At 36.5% G+C, this 24,380-nt stretch overlaps 2 protein-coding genes across 2 annotated transcripts in view; one reads left to right on the forward strand and one right to left on the reverse strand.

Moving 5' to 3' along the window:
* LOC145669031 (arylalkylamine N-acetyltransferase 1-like) overlaps positions 1 to 14,663 on the forward strand; it is a 44,518-nt gene extending 29,855 nt beyond the window's left edge. The window contains exon 3 of the mRNA XM_081737378.1: positions 14,154 to 14,663. Within this exon, the coding sequence (XP_081593504.1) occupies positions 14,154 to 14,544 (391 nt within the window). The 3' untranslated portion in view covers positions 14,545 to 14,663. The remainder of the gene's footprint in view (positions 1 to 14,153) is intronic.
* An 8,562-nt stretch (positions 14,664 to 23,225) lies between these two features.
* Positions 23,226 to 24,008, reverse strand: LOC145667975 (uncharacterized). Its single transcript, XM_081735401.1, has one exon. It carries the CDS (start codon positions 24,006 to 24,008, stop codon positions 23,226 to 23,228), a length of 783 nt encoding a protein of 260 aa, XP_081591527.1.
* Between the last annotated feature and the right edge of the window lie 372 nt (positions 24,009 to 24,380).

Raw genomic sequence — 24,380 nt, forward strand, 5'->3', positions numbered from 1 at the left:
GCGAGCATTCTTGGCTCTTATATAGCATGAAAGACCAACAAGACTACGAAATGCAGGACCAATACTTGACTGCAAGACATAGAATAAGACGCAGTATTGATGACCAAGACCCAGGGAGCGAATCGTTTGAATTTTATTTGTAGGGCTGAAAGTGATGAAATAAAATTAGTACTTTATAATTAAATATCATACTGTATTTTTAAATTTTAAATTACAAAATTCATTTTATGTATCTTGTTACGTGCAAGTATATATACTGTAAAATACGTTTTAATTACCGAGAAAGAAAAATCAAAGTAGCACGGGTCCCGGAATCATAAGAACCTATTTTGGAATGAAACTTGAAGGGTTGGAAAAAATCACAGGTGTTCTCCTGTTTCCTCAACCCTTATCATTGTAATTAAACGATTTCCTTTTGTCTCCGCCAAGAGACTCTTGCTACTGCATTCCGAGAAGACCCCCTGCCGTCCGAGCAGGTGAGAACACTGACCTTGAAGAAAATTTTCCTCACATAGAACTAAAGCAAGAAAAAAAATAATTTTTTCCCACGTCGGACGTTGTTAATAGTTATAAAAAGAAATAACCAAACCTCAAAAGTGCCAAATATTCATTAAAATGCATATACAAATCCCCCGTTCGATCTAGCTAGTGGTTAACGTGTAAGACTTCGGTACACGTGGTCCGGGCTTAATTCCCAATGTGAGTGCATTTTGGCGTTCACCCAGTGTCGTGACCATAGTGCTCTCAAACAGATCGGGTTGACCCGACGCGACGCATGACCCGACCCGACCCGACTCGGATCGGGTGAGCTCGGGTCGGGTTACGGATCTGGTCGGGTCGGGTTGTCGGGTCGGGTTGTCGGGTCAGGTCAATCAGGTCGGATCACGGTTCGGGTCAGTCGAGTCTGGTCAGTCAATTCGGGTCACGGTTCGGGTCGGGTCGGTCTTCAACCCGACCCGACCCGACCCGACCCGTTGAGAGCACTACTCTAAAGACATCAAATGTTACATTATAAATTATTACCATTCTGTGTTGTTCGTTAACGGAGGCATTCACTTTGGTCAATATGACTTTATGTCCGAAAATTTGATAGTGGGTAATATTTTCCTGAGATATTTATACCGCCTGTCGGTTATTTGTTTACTTCAAAGATAGTATCAAATGTTATATTATAAATTGATGCTACTCCGTGTTATTTCTTAACAGACGCAATCATTCTGGTCAAGATTGCTTTATGTCCGAAAATTTGGCTTCATGACCAAAAACTTGATAGTCGGTACTGTTTTCCTAGGAAATAATTGCTTTTCATGTTTTGCACGTGATTTGCTGTCTGACGAGGGTGTCTTAAGAAAAAAATGAAATGAAATCTATTAGTTTTACGTCCTACGGCTATGCCGGTTAGGATAAAGGAGACAGTGATTATGAGAAATGAATGAAATGGTGGAACGAAGAAAGTGTGATTAAACGGTAGAACCCCGAGAATGCCCACAAGTACGGTGTTTGTCCACCATAAACTCCACACGGCGCGAGCTGGGATCGAACCAGTGATCCCAAGCACCAGAGGTGAACACTCTACCACTGAGCCACCGCGCCCCCCAGGTGTCTTAAGATGGTTGCAGTGTCAAAGTGGTAATTTCTATTAATTGTTTTCTTATTATATCAATGAAATTTGTATAAGTTGCACTTCAAGAGGAACAATTCAAATCTTACATATTAGCGGCCTAGTATAAAAGGAGGAAGAAACTTTCCTCCGAAACACTGCACTGTTAAAAAATATTTCATAGTTTCGTTCGTGAAAGCAGCTCTTGACTTGTTCTACTAGTAGTCGAGATTTAAGGATTTAGTAGCGTCGAAAGGAAAATATTGATTTTGAAACTCGATTTTACTCTTTTGACAGTGTGGAACACGTAGGAAGAAAAATATATAGAGAATAAACAATCTTTTGAAACAAAGGTAAGTAAATCTAACTTTAAATTTTGTTATTTGCAACTGAGAAAGCAGACTTTGATTCCAAAATATAACCTAGTTTGCAGTGTAAAATATTAGATATTAGTTGCCTTATAATCTTGATAACTACTATTACACAGTTTATAACATAAATGATTGTAAACATAAAACACATCTTTCAATTAAAAACAACGTTGTTGCAATTTATTCCTCTCTCTGTCCCTATATACACATGGTAGACAATTTATCGTGATCATCCGCTATAACGGGTTTAGACAGAAATTCACAAGTGTTGCCAACCAAATATAAATTTATATTTTTTCAAATGGCACTACGTCAGTTTATTACACATTTCTAACCATGTTAAATGTAAACTTAAAATACTACTTTTATTAATCAGTGTTACAAGTTAAAGTTATTATGGTATCACAAACATCCGAAGTTTAGAAGCCTCTAACGCAGACACAGCACAACAGAGATGCACAGGATAATATAGTTCGAAAGAACTTTAGCGCTGAATATCATGGTCATGGTATGACGTTTTTCGAATGAATAGAAACGAAGTTACAGGGGTTGAAAATTTGAATTCTTTGAAAGTCTTTATTTACAAAAACCTTAAGTAAATATTATATCTAGTTACATGTGTGGTTTGCAAGGAACGTTCAAATTATTTTACCGTTTACAACACTTCGATTTCTCTAACCGTACCGGAGATGCACAGGATAATATAGTTCGAAAGAACTTTAGCGCTGAATATCATGGTCATGGTATGACGTTTTTCGAATGAATAGAAACGAAGTTACAGGGGTTGAAAATTTGAATTCTTTGAAAGTCTTTATTTACAAAAATCTTAAGTAAATATTATATCTAGTTACATGTGTGGTTTGCAAGGAACGTTCAAATTATTTTACCGTTTACAACACTTCGATTTCTCTAACCGTACCGGAGATATAATAAACATTGATAAAGTTGTCAACACTGTTGAAAATGGCGTAGCTAGCTAGTGCGAGCTAGCAACCAGAACAACGTACAAGGCTTGTAAAAAGAAGATTCTCAAGTCGTATGTACAACCGCTGAACTTAGAAACTTAAAGCTTGGTCAGTACATGGGATCTGAGACGTGATATATCACAGAGAATCGATTTTTGGAATTTCAAAGCGGAAGCGAAGAATACGTATGAAAATTATCTTATAAAAACGTGTACATTTTCGGGCTCTATTAAACCCGAGTCATCAAATTTGGTATTTCAACATCTCCTTTAAAATAAAAATAAGTTTTAGCTTTCTTTATATATTACCTCCCTATGAACTTTCGAAAATAAAACCATCCTTCATCGTCCCCAAAGTGAGTGCGTCTGTTAAGACATAAATCGGTATAACATCAATTTATAATGTTAAAATTTGACCTTATCCTTGAAGTAGCACAGAACCAATACAAGAGTATAAGCACCCCTATAAAATTTCTGATATAAAGACATCTTACCGACAATCAGTACGTCTGTTAAGAGATAACAGGGTATAATATCAATTCATAAAATCATATCTTGGCTAAAGTGAATGTGTCTGTTAAGAGATACTACAGAGTGGTACCAATTTATAATATAACATTTGTGTTTGTCTTCGAAGTAATCAATAACCGACAGGGAGGTAATAATTTCCTAGGAAATTTTTACCCCCCTACCAAATCTTCGGATTTAAAGCCATCTTGGCCAAAGTGACTGTGTCTGTTAAGAGATACTACTTAGTGGTATCAATTTATAATATAACATTTGAGTTTGTCTTTGAAGTAATCAATAGCCGACAGGGAGATAATAATTTCCTAGGAAATTTTTACCCTCCTACCAAATCTCCGGATTTAAAGCCATCTTGGCCAAAGTGACTGTGTCTGTTAAGAGATACTACAGAGTGGTATCAACTTATAATATAACATTTGAGTTTGTCTTTGAAGTAATCAATAGCCGACAGGGAGGTAATAATTTCCTAGGAAATTTTTACCCCCCTACCAAATCTCCGGATTTAAAGCCATCTTGGCTAAAGTGACTGTGTCTGTTAAGAGATACTACAGAGTGGTATCAATTTGTAATATAACATTTGAGTTTGTCTTTGAAGTAATCAATATCCGACAGGGAGGTAATAATTTCCTAGGAAATTTTTACCCCCCTACCAAATCTTCGGATATAAAGCCATCTTGGCTAAAGTGACTTTGTCTGTTAAGAGATACTACAGAGTGGTATCAATTTATAATATAACATTTGAGTTTGTCTTTGAAGTAATCAATAGCCGACAGGGAGGTAATAATTTCCTAGGAAATTTTTACCCCCCTACCAAATCTTCGGATATAAAGCCATCTTGGCTAAAGTGACTGTGTCTGTTAAGAGATACTACAGAGTGGTATCAATTTATAATATAACATTTGAGTTTGTCTTTGAAGTAATCAATAACCGACAGGGAGGTAATAATTTCCTAGGAAATTTTTACCCCCCTACCAAATCTTCGGATATAAAGCCATCTTGGCTAAAGTGACTGTGTCTGTTAAGAGATACTACAGAGTGGTATCAATTTATAATATAACATTTGAGTTTGTCTTTGAAGTAATCAATAGCCGGCAGGGAGGTAATAATTTCCTACGAAATTTTTACCCCCCTACCAAATCTTCGGATTTAAAGCCATCTTGGCTAAAGTGACTGTGTCTGTTAAGAGATACTACAGAGTGGTATCAATTTATAATATAACATTTGAGTTTGTCTTTGAAGTAATCAATAGCCGACAGGGAGGTAATAATTTCCTAGGAAATTTTTACCCCCTACCAAATCTTCGGATTTAAAGCCATCTTGGCTAAAGTGACTGTGTCTGTTAAGAGATACTACAGAGTGGTATCAATTTGTAATATAACATTTGAGTTTGTCTTTTAAGTAACCAATAGCCGACAGGGAGGTAATAATTTCCTAGGAAATTTTTACCCCCCTACCAAATCTTCGGATTTAAAGCCATCTTGGCCAAAGTGACTGTGTCTGTTAAGAGATACTACAGAGTGGTATCAATTTATAATATAACATTTGAGTTTGTCTTTGAACTAATCAATAGCCGACAGGGAGGTAATAATTTCCTAGGAAATTTTTACCCCCCTACCAAATCTTCGGATTTAAAGCCATATTGGCTAAAGAGACTGTGTCTGTTAAGAGATACTAAACAGTGGTAACAATTTATAATATAACATTTGAGTTTGTCTTTGAAGTAATCAATAGCCGACAGGGAGGTAATAATTTCCTAGGAAATTTTTACCCCCCTACCAAATCTTCGGATTTAAAGCCATCTTGGCCAAAGTGACTGTATCTGTTAAGAGATACTACTTAGTGGTATCAATTTATAATATAACATTTGAGTTTGTCTTTGAAGTAATCAATATCCGACAGGGAGGTAATAATTTCCTAGGAAATTTTTACCCCCCTACCAAATCTTCGGATATAAAGCCATCTTGGCTAAAGTGACTGTGTCTGTTAAGAGATACTACAGAGTGGTATCAATTTATAATATAACATTTGAGTTTGTCTTTGAAGTAATCAATAGCCGACAGGGAGGTAATAATTTCCTAGGAAATTTTTACCTCCCTACCAAATCTTCGGATTTAAAGCCATCTTGGCCAAAGTGACTGTGTCTGTTAAGAGATACTACAGAGTGGTATCAATTTATAATATAACATTTGAGTTTGTCTTTGAAGTAATCAATAGCCGACAGGGAGGTAATAATTTCCTAGGAAATTTTTACCCCCTACCAAATCTTCGGATATAAAGCCATCTTGGCTAAAGTGACTTTGTCTGTTAAGAGATACTACAGAGTGGTATCAATTTATAATATAACATTTGAGTTTGTCTTTGAAGTAATCAATAGCCGACAGGGAGATAATAATTTCCTAGGAAATTTTTACCCCCCTACCAAATCTTCGGATTTAAAGCCATCTTGGCCAAAGTGACTGTGTCTGTTAAGAGATACTACAGAGTGGTATCAATTTATGATATAACATTTGAGTTTGTCTTTGAAGTAACCAATAGCCGACAGGGAGGTAATAATTTCCTAGGAAATTTTTACCCCCCTACCAAATCTTCGGATTTAAAGCCAACTTGGCTAAAGTGACTGTGTCTGGTAAGAGATACTACAGAGTGGTATCAATTTGTAATACAACATTTGAGTTTGTCTTTGAAGTAATCAATAGCCGACAGGGAGGTAATAATTTCCTAGGAAATTTTTACCCCCCTACCAAATCTTCGGATTTAAAGCCATCTTGGCCAAAGTGACTGTGTCTGTTAAGAGATACTACAGAGTGGTATCAATTTATAATATAACATTTGAGTTTGTCTTTGAAGTAATCAATAGCCGACAGAGAGGTAATAATTTCCTAGGAAATTTTTACCCCCCTACCAAATCTTCGGATTTAAAGCCATCTTGGCCAAAGTGACTGTGTCTGTTAAGAGATACTACATAGTGGTATCAATTTATGATATAACATTTGAGTTTGTCTTTGAAGTAACCAATAGCCGACAGGGAGGTAATAATTTTCTAGGAAATTTTTACCCCCCCCTACCAAATCTTCGGATTTAAAGCCATCTTGGCCAAAGTGACTGTGTCTGTTAAGAGATACTACAGAGTGGTATCAATTTATAATGTAACATTTGAGTTTGTCTTTGAAGTAACCAATAACCGACAGGGAGGTAATAATTTCCTAGGAAATTTTTACCCCCCTACCAAATCTTCGGATTTAAAGCCATCTTGGCCAAAGTGACTGTGTCTGTTAAGAGATACTACATAGTGGTATCAATTTATAATATAACATTTGAGTTTGTCTTTGAAGTAACCAATAGCCGACAGGGAGGTAATAATTTTCTAGGAAATTTTTACCCCCCCTACCAAATCTTCGGATTTAAAGCCATCTTGGCCAAAGTGACTGTGTCTGTTAAGAGATACTACAGAGTGGTATCAATTTATAATGTAACATTTGAGTTTGTCTTTGAAGTAACCAATAACCGACAGGGAGGTAATAATTTCCTAGGAAATTTTTACCCCCCTACCAAATCTTCGGATTTAAAGCCATCTTGACCAAAGTGAGTGCATACACTGAGAGATCACATTCAATTATATGAATTTTTAATGTGACTTTTGACTTTTCCTTTGAAGTTACCAGAAACCGACAAGGGGGTAAAGATTTCCAGGGGGTAAAATTTTCCAGGGGGTAAAACTTTCCAGGGGTAAAAAATCCCTGTGACACCGGCTCTGCATATCATATATATATCTAATCGACAAATTATTATATATGACATTTGAAAAAATACTATTAGGCAAATTAGTATTAGTTTTTACCTTTAGACAACTTATTGGAATTTTATACTGTTCGTGACATTATTTTCGTACTTATTAAAGGCCTGCTTTTACGAAAAAACATAATTTCATTTCTACTTTTATTTCTTAGTTGATATTGATGAAAACTGCTGAAACCCGAATTGTTAATAGGTATGGTATTCATGTAAATTGTAAAATATTTGTAGATTATCAGTATCTAGCGTTTAATTTATGTTGCATTTTACGGTGATTACACCTACATAAAAATATTTCATACTTAAATAGACGTAAGATGCATTACAAATGACTATTTGAAAAAAAAAAAACGAAATTTAGAAAAAAAACGAGAGGCAATGTTTTTTTTTTTCTAAAAAAAACGTACATTTCTGAAAAAATACGAACCGTTTTTTTTCTATTTACAACACTAGTGACACTGTTTGTTTATCTTCTTATGGACTGAAAGTTTTCAGTTTCTTACTTAATTTGAACTTCGGAGAGTATTGATTTACATTTTATCTTTTTATCTTCATCTTGCACTTTGGTTATTCTAGTCTTTTCTTCAGTCATGTTGTGTAACAATATTTGAGTTCGTATAATACAGACGATGTAAGCAGTTGCAAGATGTTTAAAAGGTTTCTAGTAGTATCCTAGACTTGGCGTAATTACCTGCACGTGTTGGTAAATACGCCTCTATGTAAAACGTTTATCTTTTACCTTGGAAAAGGTAAAAATAGAAGTGAGTCGCATCATTGCCACATTTTCTTCTACACGCGGGGAAAGCTACTCTGCAACGCACGTGTGTTGTTGTTTGTGTTTCATGAAAATTAAGGTTATAAAACAATCCAACACTCTTAACATGCATCTACCTGCATCTACATGCATCTATTTACCTGCATCTATCTTATTTGTAATAATCATGTATAAGTCATGTATAAGTTATAAATTAAGCACGTTTCTTAAAACCATGGAGACTAAACTCAAAAAATAAATTCCAAAGAAATGTATCTTATTTAAAAAAAAATATGGAAAAAAGCAACCTTGAAACTAACTTAGAACGCTATTTTATATAGTATAAATGTGAGATACTTTTTATAAGGTTCCTTTCGCAACATCACCCTAGATAGGCCTTGATACTCTAACCCTGCGTATTTTTTAACATCATCTGAAAAACATATTTTGAAGTGACACGCTGATGCAGAAACGTTTGAATTCGACATTAAAAGTTCAACATACTAATATAATAACAATTGAGTTTCGTTTCGGAGTTTGAAGCTACGGTAGAATTCCAAACTCTACTGGAATTCAATTCTGAAACTTGAAGTAATACATCTATAGCTATTGGCTGGTAATATAGTAATATGATCAAACATATAACTTGTTCTTTGGACACTGAATCCATATCAAAAACCAATTACTCGCTATACAACGATATTGTATATCTATTTTGTAATTTCTTCTATTTTTATATCTTGATTTTGGGCAACGGTGCATAAAAGTATACAATCTGTCGTGTAGAAGAAGAAGAAGAAGAAAAGAATATATATGTTGTTGATTCTAAATAGAAAGAAATTAGATTTAATCGTAGTGGCTAAAGATATATGTTGATTTTATGTGTATAATCGTTACTATAACAGGAGATAGTTGTTTTTTTTAGACGTTGCTATGACAACCGAAAAAGAAAAGTATAATTAATGGTTTTGGAGAATAAAGGTAATAGTCAAGGTATATAGAGTATTACAGGTAGCACATTTTCTGCTATCGAGAGAAAAAAATACCCAGAATTCTTGCGCGACGTGACGTCACGTGGAAGAGAGCACGAAACAAATATTGTAGGGAACACAGTAAACGGTGTCGATGCGTGAAATTTATAAAGAATGAGTTATTATTGAGACAAAAAATGAACAAAAATAACTTTGTTGTTGCTCATTGTCTGAATTGAGAAAGGAAGACTCCATGTACAACATAGTACCCCTTTAGTAAAATGTTGTTGGTACAACGACAGTGAATTTTTCAGTGTAAACTCGCAGATAGAATGGATGTAAACAATGCCAATAAATTATTCTATTGATTTCTTACCGAAAGGTTATGAGACAGACTTACAACACAAACTCCATAAGCTACCTGTAAAAAAAAGTTCTACCCTTATGCAATTTCCTCTCTGCATATATCGAATTGGCATGGAATTGTTAAGAACGAACAGAAGTAAAAGGTTAAGAGAAAATAATTTATTTTTCAAACATATGAAGTTGAAGAACTTGAAAGAAATTTAAATAACTAGAGTCATGGATGTCGATCCTGTAGGACGAGCAAAAATGTTAGAAAAGAGGATTTGTCCATTTTGTCCCCATAACTCGGTGAAGCCAATAATAATAATAATAATAATAATAATAATAATAATAATAATAATAATAATAATAATAATAATAATCGAGACAAACCTAATTGGCTGCTCTCTTTTCCGCCAGTAATGCTCGCTTAAAAATAGGTTTTCCGTATGCCAATATGTAGTGTTCACTGCGTTTATTCTTTTTTAAATACTCACTTTAATGTTTAAAATGGTTACATGTGTAGCTTATGGATTCATGTTCGTTACCTTCAATGGGGCTCGCGTTCTTATTTCCGTTGAGGCTCGTGCTCACTTGAGCTAGGACTCATCCTGCAATAAGGATCACACTCAGGGTGGGATCCAGGATTTTCTGAGCGGGGGTGCACCAATAATTACCAAACTAACCAATCACACTGAAACTCTTCAAAGTGACATGTGACAATATTCTTACCCTTGACAACGCTGACACATAGAACGGGGGGGGGGGGGCGATTATTTTAAAGAATCTCGCATGTTTTCTGTCCTACTTGACAAATGTTATATTGTTTTACTTAGTGACTTATTTTCCTTCAACCTTCAGAAAATCGACTTAATGTATTGCTTTTGCAAAGCTATGTTTTCTTTTAAGACCCAAACGAAACATGATGGCAGAAAGTTTCGGAAAGTGTTGCTATTTTCACTGCTAACTTCTCATTTTAGATAGTGTATATTTACAACGAAGGGGTGCACGTACACCAGTGCACCCCCCTAAATCCAGCCCTGATCACACTCACTAGACTGCTGGGAGCTCGTGCTCACTAATTTCATTGCGGGTGGAGGCGCGGTGGCTCAGTGGTAGAGCGTTCACCTCCGGTGCTTGGGGTCCCTGGTTCGATCCCAGCTCACGCCGTGTGGACCTTATGGTGGACAAACACCGTGCTTGTGGGTTTCTTGGGGTTCTCCCGGTTATTCCCACCTTCTTCATTCCACCATTTCATTAATTTCTCATAATCACCGTCTCCTTTAGCCTAACCGGCATAATAGTGGGACGTAGACTTTCATTTCAGTTTCATTTTAATTTCATTGGGGTACACGTTTATTGGGTTTGGGCTCACTACACTCAACAAAGCTCGGGCTTACTAATGTGAACTAGAGTAAGGGTCACTACCATTAATGACCTCGTGCTCAATGACGTCAGTGGGGCTTGCATTGAGTTTATTACTTTCAGTGGGGAAAGCGTTAACTATTATCGTTAAGGCTCGCTCTTACTCAAGCTCGGACTCATATCCTTCAATGAGGCTCGCGTTTACTCAGTCTCGATCTAACATATTCCAGTGAGGCTCACTCTCACTAGGTTCCTTGGAGATCGCACACCCTAATCTATTTCGATCAAGCACGTGATTAGTTAGGTTCGGGGTCACTAACCTTAATTAGGCTCTTGCTCACTCGCGCGTGGTATCTTCCGTCAACTGGGCTCGAACTCACTCATCAATCGGGCCCAAACTCACTGACACCAGTGTGTATTAATGTGGGCTCGGGATCCATATTTTCAGTGGGGTTTGCGCTATTTATTCTCGTTGAGGCTTGAGTTTTCTTGGTCTAGGATCACATTCTTTAATGAGGTTCGAACTCACTAGGCTCTTGGAACTCGCGCTCTCTAATCTCCTTCGGTCACGCATTTGCTTGGATTCGGGCACACTAATCTGGATTGGACTCGTGCTCACTTGTCTTGGCTCACTTCCGTCAGCTGGGCTCGATCTCAGTACCATCAATATAACTCGAGCTCACTGATACCAGCGCGGTTTTCACTAATGTGGGCTCGGGTTCATTACCTTTAGTGTGCTCGTGCTCATTATTCTCGTTGAAGCTCGTGCTGATTTGGCCCCGGGCTCATATCTTTCAATGAGGCTTGCACTAACTAGGTTCCTTGGAGCTCGTGCTCTCTGATCTCTTTCGGGCAAGCGCTTACTTGGACTCAGACTTCAACACTCAGTGGTACTCGAGCTCACTGGCGTTAGTAGGGCTTGTACTCATTTTTGCTTGGGTTCACATCCTTCATTTAGGCTCGTGCTTACCCAGGTTCTGGCTGAGATCCTCTAATGAGACTTGCAGTTATTAACCTCCTGGCACTCGCGCTTACGAAATTTGTTCGGGCACATTTTCCGCGAACTAAACCCAAAATATAGTAACAACACGTAAAAACAAGAACATTCGCAAGAGCAATCTCAATCTAAAAAAAAAAAAAAAAAAAAAAAAAAACCAAACAATGAAGAAACACAGTGCAAGGAAAAACGATCAATGCGTTCCGGGTTCTGTGACTTCTGAGGGCTGCAATTAGAATTATCACTAACATCTCCTATCAATATTCATAAAACAGTAACAATGAATGGATCATAACATTAATATAAATTTATTATAATATAGCAATTTACCCTGCGTATTTGTAGTGTTAGAATTAGTAATATTTTTGTCTCTATGTAGTTTCAACAATCAAATGAAGTTAGAATATGCTCGGAGTATACAAAAAGTATATGCTAAAAGCAGAAGACGCGATTTCCTCTCTTCCGCGTGACGTCACACTTCCAGCGACCAATGTCAGTTGGAATTGCATATTTAGCAGCCCCTGGGTAATAGTGATATAAGTTGTCGTGCCTGATTTTATATGATTTGATCGTATTGACATATTTTAAAAATCACACAGACTGTGGGCTGAAGTGTAACGTAAAATATATGTATAATATAAATTAATCGTTACATTTTAAATGGTGATTTCTATATACGTTACATTTTAGATGGTGTTATGTCGCCCATGAACTTACACCTATTCCTTGCTGTTTTTGTTCTATAGCGATAGAGATTGCAACCGGAAATAGTTCATTTGAACCTCTTTCGGCTTAAATAGAGGGTTAAGGGAGCTGATAGAATCTTCCCTTGACACGATAAATAGATTGCAAAAACCACATCTCGATATCTGTCACCGTTTTTGCTCTTTGGAAATCAATATTGAGACAGAAGTAATAATAAATTTGAATCATTTTGGTTTTGGTAATGTGTTTCGGAAAATTATATTATGTTGCCTTAAGACAAGGGGCGATAAAAAAATGGGGACGGGCCAACCAGAGCCCAGACTGTGAGACTATGATAGCTATATCGTAGGTTTAGTAGAAACTTTCAAAATATATAAATAATAACTTAAATTATTTTTATTACTCAAAAAAAAAATTGCGAGGTCTAAGCCCCCCGACCGCAGGCTGAATCCGCCACTGTTTGAGAAGTTGAATTGTTTGCAGTAAATTGCTTCTCGCTATCTGTTGCCATTTTCATTCTATGGCGATAACATTGAAACCGGAAATGGTTCATATTAACCAATCCCCGTTTGAACAGAGGTTTAATAAACTAGATGGAACCTATTCTTGGGACGCTCAATCGATTGCAAAAAAACCGCTTCTCGATATCTCTTACTATTTTTATTCTGACATCTGTCGACAAACAGATATAGCCGTTTTGTAAGACTTTCAACACTTATGATGCGTAGCATAATATTTTGGAATTCTAAAAGGTGCTCAATCACCTCAAAGCATAATCTGCACAAGCTCACAGTCACAAATTCTACTGTAGATTGTTTTTCTTTTTTGCTTGGTCTGGTGAACAGAGTGCATATTGTTGATTCATCTCGTCCCGGATCAAACACACTACAGTGGTCAGATTCAGGGGGTGAATCCAGGAGGGACTTCTGGGGGATTGGTGTGTTGTAATACTGCTACTTAGAGCTACTTTTAAAAGCTCCGAACTCTGGGATGGGTTTTATTTATATATAAAATAAAATAAAATTTCCCCTTCTGGGGGGGGGGAATTGCCCCGATCGCTCCCCTGGATCCGCCACTGGTCAGATTCCATTTCAAACGTAGATCTCGTCTTATATATTCCTTCCTCTTCGGTCCTGAGCACATTTTTGGTGAGAATTTCATGTATTTTTGTATTTGTTTCCGTCTATAGCTTGGCGCACAAGGGTTACAGTATTGTCAATGTCGGGGGGTCTATGTCTTCTGTAGGCTACACTGGGACTCAGTGAGTCAAAAATGTCTCCTACTATGGTTATACCTCCTACAGGAAACGCGAGGACCGAAGAAAATAATGCAAATTCATTTTGAAAAATCAGTGGACACAACAAATTGTGAACAAAATTCAATTAAAATCATTTCATTAAAATACAGTTTATTTCAAAGAAAAAGTAATTCCTGATATAAAGAACATTAAGACTGTTTCTCCGCCAGCTAGTAGCAACCATTAATTTCGATGGCAATGTGAGATTATTTTATTACGGGCTTTATAAAATTTATTCAAAGATTTGTATTATTGAGTTTAACCCAATAAAAACATAGGATAATATATTTTGAATCGTATTTCATGCATTTGTGTCCAGAATTGCAAATATATTCTTCGACTATTTTATTAATTTCACATTGTATTTCTTCGGTCTTTAAAGTAAATTTGAACTTAATGTTAAAACATTGTCTGTGCTGATGTATATTAGTCGAACAGTGTACTAAAATCTCTTTTTTCTTCTGCAGCGAAGTCTTCACGGATGCACCTTGTGGCAGCGAGACTGACAAGATAGCCCAGCTTTTGCAGTACCTGGAATCTCAGGTGGACGTGTTCCAGCATTTTGGAGTGACATCTGCGCTGGATAGTCTGGCGCTGTCTGTTGATAAACGGCATCGAGGAATGGGTCTTGGTTCAATTCTTATGCTAGCCATGAACAACGTCGCAAAGGAGATGAATGTTCCGGTGACTAAAAGTGTCTTCACTAGCATCTACTCCCAGAACATAGCTCGGCGACTGGGCATGCAAGTGCTGGCTGAGGTCAGATACAAAGATTATACAACAGTCGATGGGCAAGTGGTGTTTCCGGGCACTGAACCTCATACCTCAGCTGCATTAATGGCTATGAGATTGAAATAATACTAGTTTCTTTTTTTTTAAAAAAAAAAAAAAAAACTATTGAAACACAGTATCCAGCAGCACAAACAGTGCAAAACAGTAGAGTAGACAACCACCGACGTTGACTCTACGACGTAATTCACCACCTGCAAGCGTATTTGCCAACGACACAATTGGCAACCTAACACTTACGAAAAAGTAAAATTGCGATCAGAACTGTATGATAAATGATGGAAAATGTCTGGTTGTCAAACGCATAGTTTTAACACTTTACTCCAACGTATATATATATATATTTTTTTTTTATCCAACTTTGATATTCCAGCAACTAATTCCCAACCATTAACCTACGCAGAGCCACGCAATATGCTGCTGCAGACGAAATTGCATTTATGAACTGCGAAGCGAAGAATGTATTATTTCCATTCAACTGTACTATGTACTGGTATTTAAAAAACAAAAACTTACAAAGTGAAACTATCTCTTGTACCTGCACTTCTAAAACTGATTGAGCTGTTGCTGTTTAAAGAATGTTCCCTTCCCCTTCCCAAAGACTTATGTGAATAATAAAAAATCGTAATCAGTATAGAAGTTATATGGTATACCATCGATTATGTATTGTGTTGTCATTCCCAGGGCCGGATTTCCCAATAGGCCCGGGCCTATGGGCGCAAGCTACCAGGGGAAAAAAAATACCGAGAGAAAAAAATTTTTAAAAAAATATCTAGAAATAAAAATACATAGCCATAACTTAACATATTTTTTGAATTAATTTTTTAAAAAATCAGGCTAATAAAGCATTCTGATTTTGAAGTTCATTGGAACAAATAATTGTTGGTAAAGTTAAACTATTTTTCAACACTATGCATCAACTTCGTTACAACATTGATCTCAAACGCGGGAGAACTGGCTGTAGGGATGTCGTTGAGCGGCAATCTCGTAATCGAACGGAAAAATGTCATTTTTTATACTACGGTAGTACAATTTACTATTTGTACATAGAAAATATCTAGTTTTACTTTAAAACACAGTTTTTGTGTCACGTTATCAAAATACTTCATGTAAGCTGTGTTTCTGAGATTAAAATTATTTTATAATGTATTACAGAGTCTTTTTATTTATTTATTTATTTATTTGCCCAAATGGCTAAATTGAACAAAACCAAAGTTATTCACCAATCTTTTGTTAATATATTAACGGTATTTTGTTAAGCCCAGAACCAAGTAAATTCCTCAAAAAACTTGCAATCATAAAATTGTATCGTGGAGTGGTGTATAACCAATTAACATATAGGCCTGATATATTTTTTAATAAAGGTTTTTTGGAAAGTAACTTTAACCAGACTAGGGGGCGGAAAAAATTATTGAGCCTAGGGGCGCCAAAATGCTAAATCCGGCCCTGGTCATTCCGTACCAGTCTTCGCAAAATTCTGCGTACAGCATCGTAATTAGTGATGAGCAAATGCAAGACCAAGACCAAGACCGGGGTGATCTTGGTCTTGCATGCAAGATTCTTGCAAGTCTTGCATTTAAGAACTCCAAACTTTTCATTGGTAAATTTTACTATGGATATAAGGGGTAATAAACTTTACAGTGCGCCAATAGTAACGGAAATACAATGTATGTTTCTACATGTAATGTAGTTTAACGTCGTAGTGTACAACAATGACCTTTCCTTTTTTTAATTCGTGACCACGCTTCACTACTTGTAAGATATGCCTAAATCACAACGTTTCGTAATCTGTTTATTATTTTTTTTTAACAGATCCAATACTCCACTGGTTCCCAAATTGGTGAGTCTACTCCTGAGACACATGAAAGAAAATCAAAACGCACAGATTATTAAAATACCATGAATTGCAAAATTATTTTTACACTCTTCAGGCGTCATTTTTTTTTCAACCTCGATTAGCTAATCTTTGTATTAAACAAACTTCCATTTAAATATTGAAATTTTGTTTTACTGATTCCAATATGTACTCTATGGGGCAGAAACATTCACATTACGCAAAAACGATGAAAAAATTGCAGGCTATCGAAACATCGGCATAGAGGGGAAAAAAGGAGAGAATTAGCTATGTTGAACGGAAAACAAATGAGAAGGTGTTAGAAATATTAGCAGTACGGGAAAAAAGAATTATTTTAGATATCGATAACAGGAGGAAGAGAAACTGGTTAGGATATTGGCTGAGGAGAAACTGTATTATGACGGACGTGCTTGATGGTATTGTGGAAGGAAAGAGAGGGAGGGAGCGAAAGAGACTGTAGTTGAAGGAAGGTATTAAAACAGAAAATTGCCACGTCAAGACGGAGAGACTAGCTGAGGACCACCGAACGTCAAACCTTGTCAGTTGCAGTAAGTAATCTGCCAATAATGGCAGAATAGCTATGATGATGATGATGATGATATGTTTAACAATATTGACTAAAAAAGAGAAAAAATTAAAAAATAATTATTATAATTAAACCTCTTAATATTTTAGAATAATTTGAGTTTAAACTGAAAACGATTCAATTGTCTACGTATGTCTTTTGTGTAAACTCAATTTATATAAATACTGTTGACCTGTATTGGGAATACAAAATAACGGCATTAAACTCCAAGTTATTTGAAGTCTCACTTATGAATATGGATTACTAGCATCAATTACCCACTTCGTTGGGTTAAAACTTACAAAATAATAACATATTTCGTTAGTCAGTCACTTTTTACTGTTAGTAAAGCGCTCTCTGATATCGGTCGTTTTCGATTATTTTTATATTTCTCTCCCCTCCTCCTCCCCAAGTTGCGGGGCTGAATTTGGATTTAAACGGCATCAGAAGTGTCACTGTTCGTCTCAGAGGCACCTAACATTATGGATTCGGCACTAATATCGGTCATTTTCAATAAATTTATATATCTTCCCCTCTCCCATGTTGCGAAGCACGGCATCGGAAGTGTCATTGTTCATCTCAATGACCTCCAAAACCATGAGTTCGACATTGATAATGGTAATTTTGGATAATTTTTATATATCTCGTTCCTCACCCAGGTTGCGGTGCTGAATTTGCATTTAAACGTGATCGGAAGTATCACTGTTCACCTTAGCGACGCCGAAAACTATGGATTCGATACTAATATTTGGTCATTTTTGATTATTATATATCTCCCTCTCCTCCAAGTTATGAGGTTGAATTTGGTCGTAAATGGTATCGAAAGTGTCAGTATTCAACTCAGCGAACTGGAAAACTATGGATTCGACAATAATATTCGTCATTTTCGATCATTTTTATATATATATATCTTCCTTCCCCTCCACCAAGCTACGGGGCTTAATTTTGATTTAAACAGCATCGGAAGTATCGTTGTTTATCTCAGCGATTCCCAAAACTATAGATTCCATTTTAATATCGGTCATTTTCGATCATTTTTAAATATCTGACTCCTCCCTCTACCCTAAACTGCACCGTCAAAGTGATATAACAGGAACTATCTCAGGTCCGATCCTCATCTATGTAGAAAATGAGATCGAGTTCGGTCGGGCGGTTCAATTGCTATTAATTTTTTTTTGTACATTTTACATCTCTTCCCCCTCCCGTAAGTTCTACCGTTAAACTGATTTGATAAAACCACCCCAAGTCCGAAGCTCATCTATGTTGAAAATTTGATTGAGATCGATCGGCTGGTTCAAGAGTGAAGAAGTCACAAAGACAGTTGCTTATATTTTTATTTTTTAACATATATTTCCCTCCCCCCCTACATTGCACCGTCAAAGTAAAATGATAAACATCGCTAAAGGCCTGAACTTCACCTCATCCACCCCTAGGTTCTACCATCAAAGTGAAACAAACTCTAAAAAAAACTTTCCAGAGCCGAGCCTCATACATGTTTTAAATTTGATTGAGATCGATTCAAGAGTTATTAAATCACGCTTTTATTTTTATTTATATTGATTTTTTGCACATCTCCCCCTCCTCCCCTACGTTACTCCGTCAAAGTGAACTGAGATATAACATTCCAGGCTTGAACTTCATCTGTGTTAGAAATTTGATCGAGATTGGTCATTTGGTTCAAGAGTTATTAAGTTTTATTTATTATTTTATAACTCCCTCTTCTCCCCTCCCCTATGTTTTACCGTTAAAGTGAAATCATGGAAACACTCCCAGGTCCAAACCTCATCTATGTTGAAAATTTGATCGAGAGTGGTCGGGTGGTTCAAGAGATTAAGAGTCACAAAAATAGTCTCTTTCAATTTTATAATATAGACTAGTCTTTGGCTAGCTGGGTGCTCCGCTCCCAGACCCCCGAGTTTGCTCTGCCTACGGCATCGCATTTCTTATCTATCGCCCTTTACATCAACAGTAAGTATCGTGAACTTGCTTTTCATATTTCCTGAATCTGCCCATCCGGGTGCTTCGTCCCCACACACTATCCTTGCTCGGCCTACGACCTCGCACCTCTGGAACCCACAATTCTATTGTATCTTTTAGATAGTTGAAATAGGAAAAGATTTTGTTTCCCAAGAAAACGCCCATTTAAATAACATGGGAATTTCTTCATTCCCCTTTAGACCCCTAAAAAATTAAAAATATTCACTTTTGGCAATTTTCCTGTCGGTTAGTCCTGGAAGGCTACAATCATGCCAAATTTCATCATTCTAATCATGCCATAAGTACCTAAACATTTTGGGGTGTAGAAGACGTCCCATATAAATAATATGGGAAAGATTTTTCAGTTCCCCATAAGACCACTCTACGGTTGGAAACTTTTATTTCTGATGATTCATTTATGTAACTTTAACGAATACGTACAAGCATACCGAATTTCAAGTTTTTATTCCGATTCTAAGTACCTAAAATATGAGATTATAGGTCCAAAAAAACGACTCATTTAAATAACATGGACAAATTCTTCATCCAATCTCTAGAACCCCTAAAAATTAAAAATATTCACTTTTGGCAATTTTCTTGTGGGTTTGTCCCGAAAAGCTACAATCATGCCAAATTTAATCACCGTAGTCCTACAGGAAGTGCTTAATATAATTTATGTCAGCTAATGTAGTTTTATTAACGTGGGTTCCTGTCACCACGGCATGGCGCGTCCTCAGGTTGTGGATCGAGGAGAAGGCCTCTAGATATAGAGGTTAGCTGCGGATATACTGAATAAGCAGTCGCGGACAGACGACTAGGAGTGGCCTCCAGCTTGGGGGTTTGGGTAAGGCTAACACCCTCATCCTGTATAAAAAGGTACTTGTTCAGAAACATTCACAAAAGCCTCGGACAAGGACTGATAACTTGGCACGACATCAGCAAAAGAAAATGGACATGAGATTTGGAACATGGAATATTAGAAGTCTTTATAGGGCAGGCGCGTTAAAATCTGTAACGAGTGAGTTAGAGAAATACAGGATGGACTTAGTAGGAGTTCAGGAAGTTAGGTGGGAAGGAAATGGATCTGAGAATTCCGGAAATTTTACGTTCTTTTACGGGGAAGGAAATAAAAATCACCAGTTAGGAACAGGGTTTTTCGTTCACAAACGAATATTACCAGCAATTAAACGGGTTGAATTTGTTACTGACAGACTTTCTTTTATTACTCTTAAGGGACGGTGGTGTGATATTATTGTTTTAAATGTACATGCTCCAACTGAAGATAAGGGTGACGATATAAAAGATAGTTTTTACGAAGAAGTGGAACGGATATTTGACCAACTCCCGCGATACCATATGAAGATTCTATTAGGGGATTTCAATGCGAAGGTAGGACGAGAGGAATACCAGATTGAAGTTTCGAATAGATTCGCGGTTTTAGAAGACTCGGGGTGCACTAGTGTTGAGGATACCTGGATTGAAATTAGAGATAGCATTAAAAGTTCAGCAATAGAAAAATTGGGACACGCGGAAATACGTAGGAACAAACCATGGTTCGACCAAGAATGCATTAAACTAGCAGAGAAGAGAAAACAGGCAAAATTACGGTGGCTACAAAATCCGAATGAAACTACTACACAAAATTTCGCAGATATCAGGCGGGAAACTTCCAAAACTTTTAGAACAAAGAAACGGGATTTTTTGAAAGCTAAAATTAAGGAACTTGAAGACAATAGTAAAAATAAAAATATTCGGGACATGTATAAGGGGATCAGCGAATTTAAGAAAGGCTATCAACCTCGTGCTTATATATTAAAGAAATCTGACGAAACAGTTCTCACCGATACGGATAGCCTCTTAAATAGATGGAAAGATTTCTTTGACGATTTGCTGAACACGCAGCTAAAAACTAATGTGCGTGGAGAAAAGGAGATACACACCGCAGAACCGTATATTCCAGAACCCAATCGAATAGAAGTGGAAGCCGCTATAAAGAAATTGAAGAAACACAAATCTCCGGGTGTAGATGAAATTCCGGCTGAGTTAATTTTAGCTGGAGGCGAAAAATTGTGGAACAAGATACACAAACTCATTCTCCTTATCTGGAACAAGGAAGAATTGCCAGAAGAGTGGAAAGAATCAATCATTGTTCCAATTCACAAGAAAGGCGACAAAACTGACTGTAATAATTATCGAGGAATTTCTCTTCTGTCAACATCCTATAAAATCCTTTCAAATATTCTGTTTGCAAGATTGACCCCATACGCAGATGAAATTATTGGAGATTATCAGTGCGGATTTAGACGAAATCGATCAACTATCGACCAAATATTTACCATTCGCCAAATACTCGAAAAGAAGTGGGAATACAATACCCCGGTACATCAACTATTTATTGATTTTAGAAAGGCTTACGACTCGGTTAGGAGAGAAACATTATACAACGTTCTTACAGAACTTGGAATACCGAGAAAGCTAATTAGATTAATTAAGATATGTTTAAGTGAATCCCAAAGTAAAGTCCGGGTAGGAAAATTTTTGTCCACGAGCTTCCACGTCGAAAATGGCCTGAAACAAGGGGATGCGTTGTCGCCATTATTATTTAACTTTGTGCTGGAATACGCCATAAGGAAAATCAAAGATAGCAACCAGGGCCTAGAGTTGAACGGCATTCACCAGGTTATGGCATATGCTGATGATGTAAATTTCATAGGGGATGATAGGAGAACAGTAGAAATAAATGCAGAGATCTTATTAAACGCTTGCAGAGACATGGGTTTAGAAGTAAATGCAGAGAAAACTAAATACATGGAAGTGCGTCGGGACCGTAATACGGCAAATTGTGGAGGCGTTAAAATATTAAATAATGCTTTTGATAAAGTGGGTACTTTCAAATATTTAGGATCAATATTAACAGACGAAAATCATATTCACGAAGAAATTAAATGTCGACTAAAAGCAGGGAATTCGTGTTACTATTCGGTTCAAAATCTCTTGTCGTCGCGAATTCTGTCGAGGAATTTGAAGCTTAAAATATATAAAACGATAATCATGCCTGTTGTTCTGTATGGTTGTGAAACATGGTTGCTTACTCTGAGGGAAGAACATAGACTGAAAGTATTTGAGAACAGGATCCTGAGAAGAATATTCGGACCCAAGAGGAACGAGAATGGGGAATGGCGGAAGCTTCATAACGAGGAACTACATAGTTTATACGGTTTACCCAACATTGTTAGGGTCGTCAAGTCTAGGAGGCTTAGGTGGGCAGGTCATGTAGCTAGAATGGAAGAAAGTAGAAACGCTTTCAAAGTCTTGACTGGTAGACCCATAGGAAAACGACCATTAGGAAGACCTAGGCGCAGATGGGAGGATAATATTAAGATGGATCTCGCAGAGATAGGAATACAAAGTAGAAACTGGATGCAGTTAGCTAAGGATAGAAGTCAGTGGAGAGCTTTTGTGAACGCGGCACTGAACCTCCGGGTTCCATAGGCCATAGAGTTAGTTAGTTAGTTAATGTAGTTTTATATATAGTTGTTATTATATTAAGATTTATTGTTGTAGAATAATGCTATATCGCTCAATCCTCGATGTGCCATATACCTAATTCCTACAAGTCTGCTCACTTTACAAACATTGAGAAAAGTGATTTTCTACAATTCTCTAGGCATTTCAATATTACCATTTTTCTGCTACCTTTATACGTAGAAAGACGTATATGTAGATATCCATAAATTACATCGATTTGCATTCATTTTTCTCTTGGTTCGTATTCATGGAACTAATTTTGACGTTTTTGTCACCAAAATTGTCAACAGAATAAAATGTTAATAGATAAATTGAGCAAATGAAATAACACAAACATCAGATAACGACTTGGACACAACATATAAAGTAATGAATCTTTCGATAGAATAATAAAACAAAATAGTAAGAAGTAGATAATATTAGCGTTCAGAACAATGTAACCATAACAAACATATCAACCACTGGAGCGGTAAGGTAGGCGAATTAGATATTACAAAGAAACAGAGCGTTACATGGCATAATTTCTGACTAAAATACTCCTAATTAACATAATAGTACCTACAAGTTGACACACTTCAACTTCATGCGTGTGTATATTATGTGAAATGTTTATTTCTTTTTCTTTTCTTCTTTTCACTTTACTTAGAAAGATTGGCAACTATGAACTCCTCTTATGATCTAAAATATACCTTTGTATTCCATTAAAATAACTAAAAAATGCTTCTAAAATCATACAGAATGAAATATCAATATAAGAAACCAGCTAAAACTAGTCTTTTCACTCACAGATCTACACTCACAGATAAACTATATAGAATCAGATTTTTATAACCGTATTCCGAGCAAGGTCATTGCCTTATGTGGTTCCATATCAGGATAAAGAACGTCTCCATTTTTTATATAGTTCTCGTATGAAACTTCTGCCAAAACATGCATTCCAGCGTTTAAAGCAGCTTTTGTAGCGTACATAGAAGTTGAACTTACTATTGCTGCCGTGATGCCGCACGCTCTGGCTAGATCAAACCTCGCTAGGTACAAGTTCTTTGCAAGACCACATCGCGTGTATTCCGAGAAAACAGAAAGCCCCACAGAATCAGCTATGAGGTCGGTGTTAAAGTACTCAAAGACATCGAACTCAGTATTAAGATGAAGATATAATTCGTAAAAGTTGCGTCCACTTTCCTTTTCGAAATTGGAAATAAGCACTTCCTCTACAGGTCGTTTTACTGTTGGTTTGTAATAGAAGTTCCCAACATGGAATCCGGCCATGCGGTTCGTTTGTTCGTCAATAGCAACAACTGTGGTATTATAATTAATTTTCTTTGTCCAATAATCAATGAGTTGACTCAAAAGTTCTGTGTCCTCCAAGACTTTTACATTTTTTGAGTTGCAGAGAGGTTCGTTTTGAAAAAATTCTGTTCTGAGGTTTTCCAAGAATTCGGGATGTCTATCTGACGTTAGATCTTCAATGCGGATGTTTCCAACTCGTCGCCAAACAGTGAATGGAAGAGATGATGGTCTTTTAAAAGCACGCATTTCAGGAGTTTTTAATGCTTTGCCCTGTAAATAAGTAAATATTGACTGTATTAGAATTTTTGTATTATGCATGCTAAAACATGATACATTTAACACAGAAAACAGAACAATAAATCATAAATTTTCAACTACTTGCCAATAAGATATACAAATAGAAATATCAGGCACCCTTTTTCTAGCATACAAAGTTTGGAGATATACCTAGGGTCGTGTTAAGAAGTAAAGATTACACCGATACTCAACACTTGTTTTATGAATTTATTATGATATGGTATTGGCTACAATTGCAATAATTCTAGAGACTATAAAGAATATATATGTCTTTTTGGATCAAAAGATCCAATATATATTTCAGTTAAAAATTTTCTTATACACCTTTATGTGCAGAACCACATATAGTGTAGCCAAACCCAAACTACTAGTTAACTTTGAATGATATGCTTA

Source organism: Thermobia domestica, chromosome 13 (assembly GCF_964235325.1).
Source record: "Thermobia domestica chromosome 13, izTheDome1.hap1.1, whole genome shotgun sequence".
Lineage (NCBI taxonomy): Eukaryota > Metazoa > Arthropoda > Insecta > Zygentoma > Lepismatidae > Thermobia > Thermobia domestica.

Bases quoted from the DNA above. Each gene is read 5' to 3' on its own strand.
- LOC145667975 (XM_081735401.1), bottom strand. From the start codon at position 24,008: ATGCATAATACAAAAATTCTAATACAGTCAATATTTACTTATTTACAG.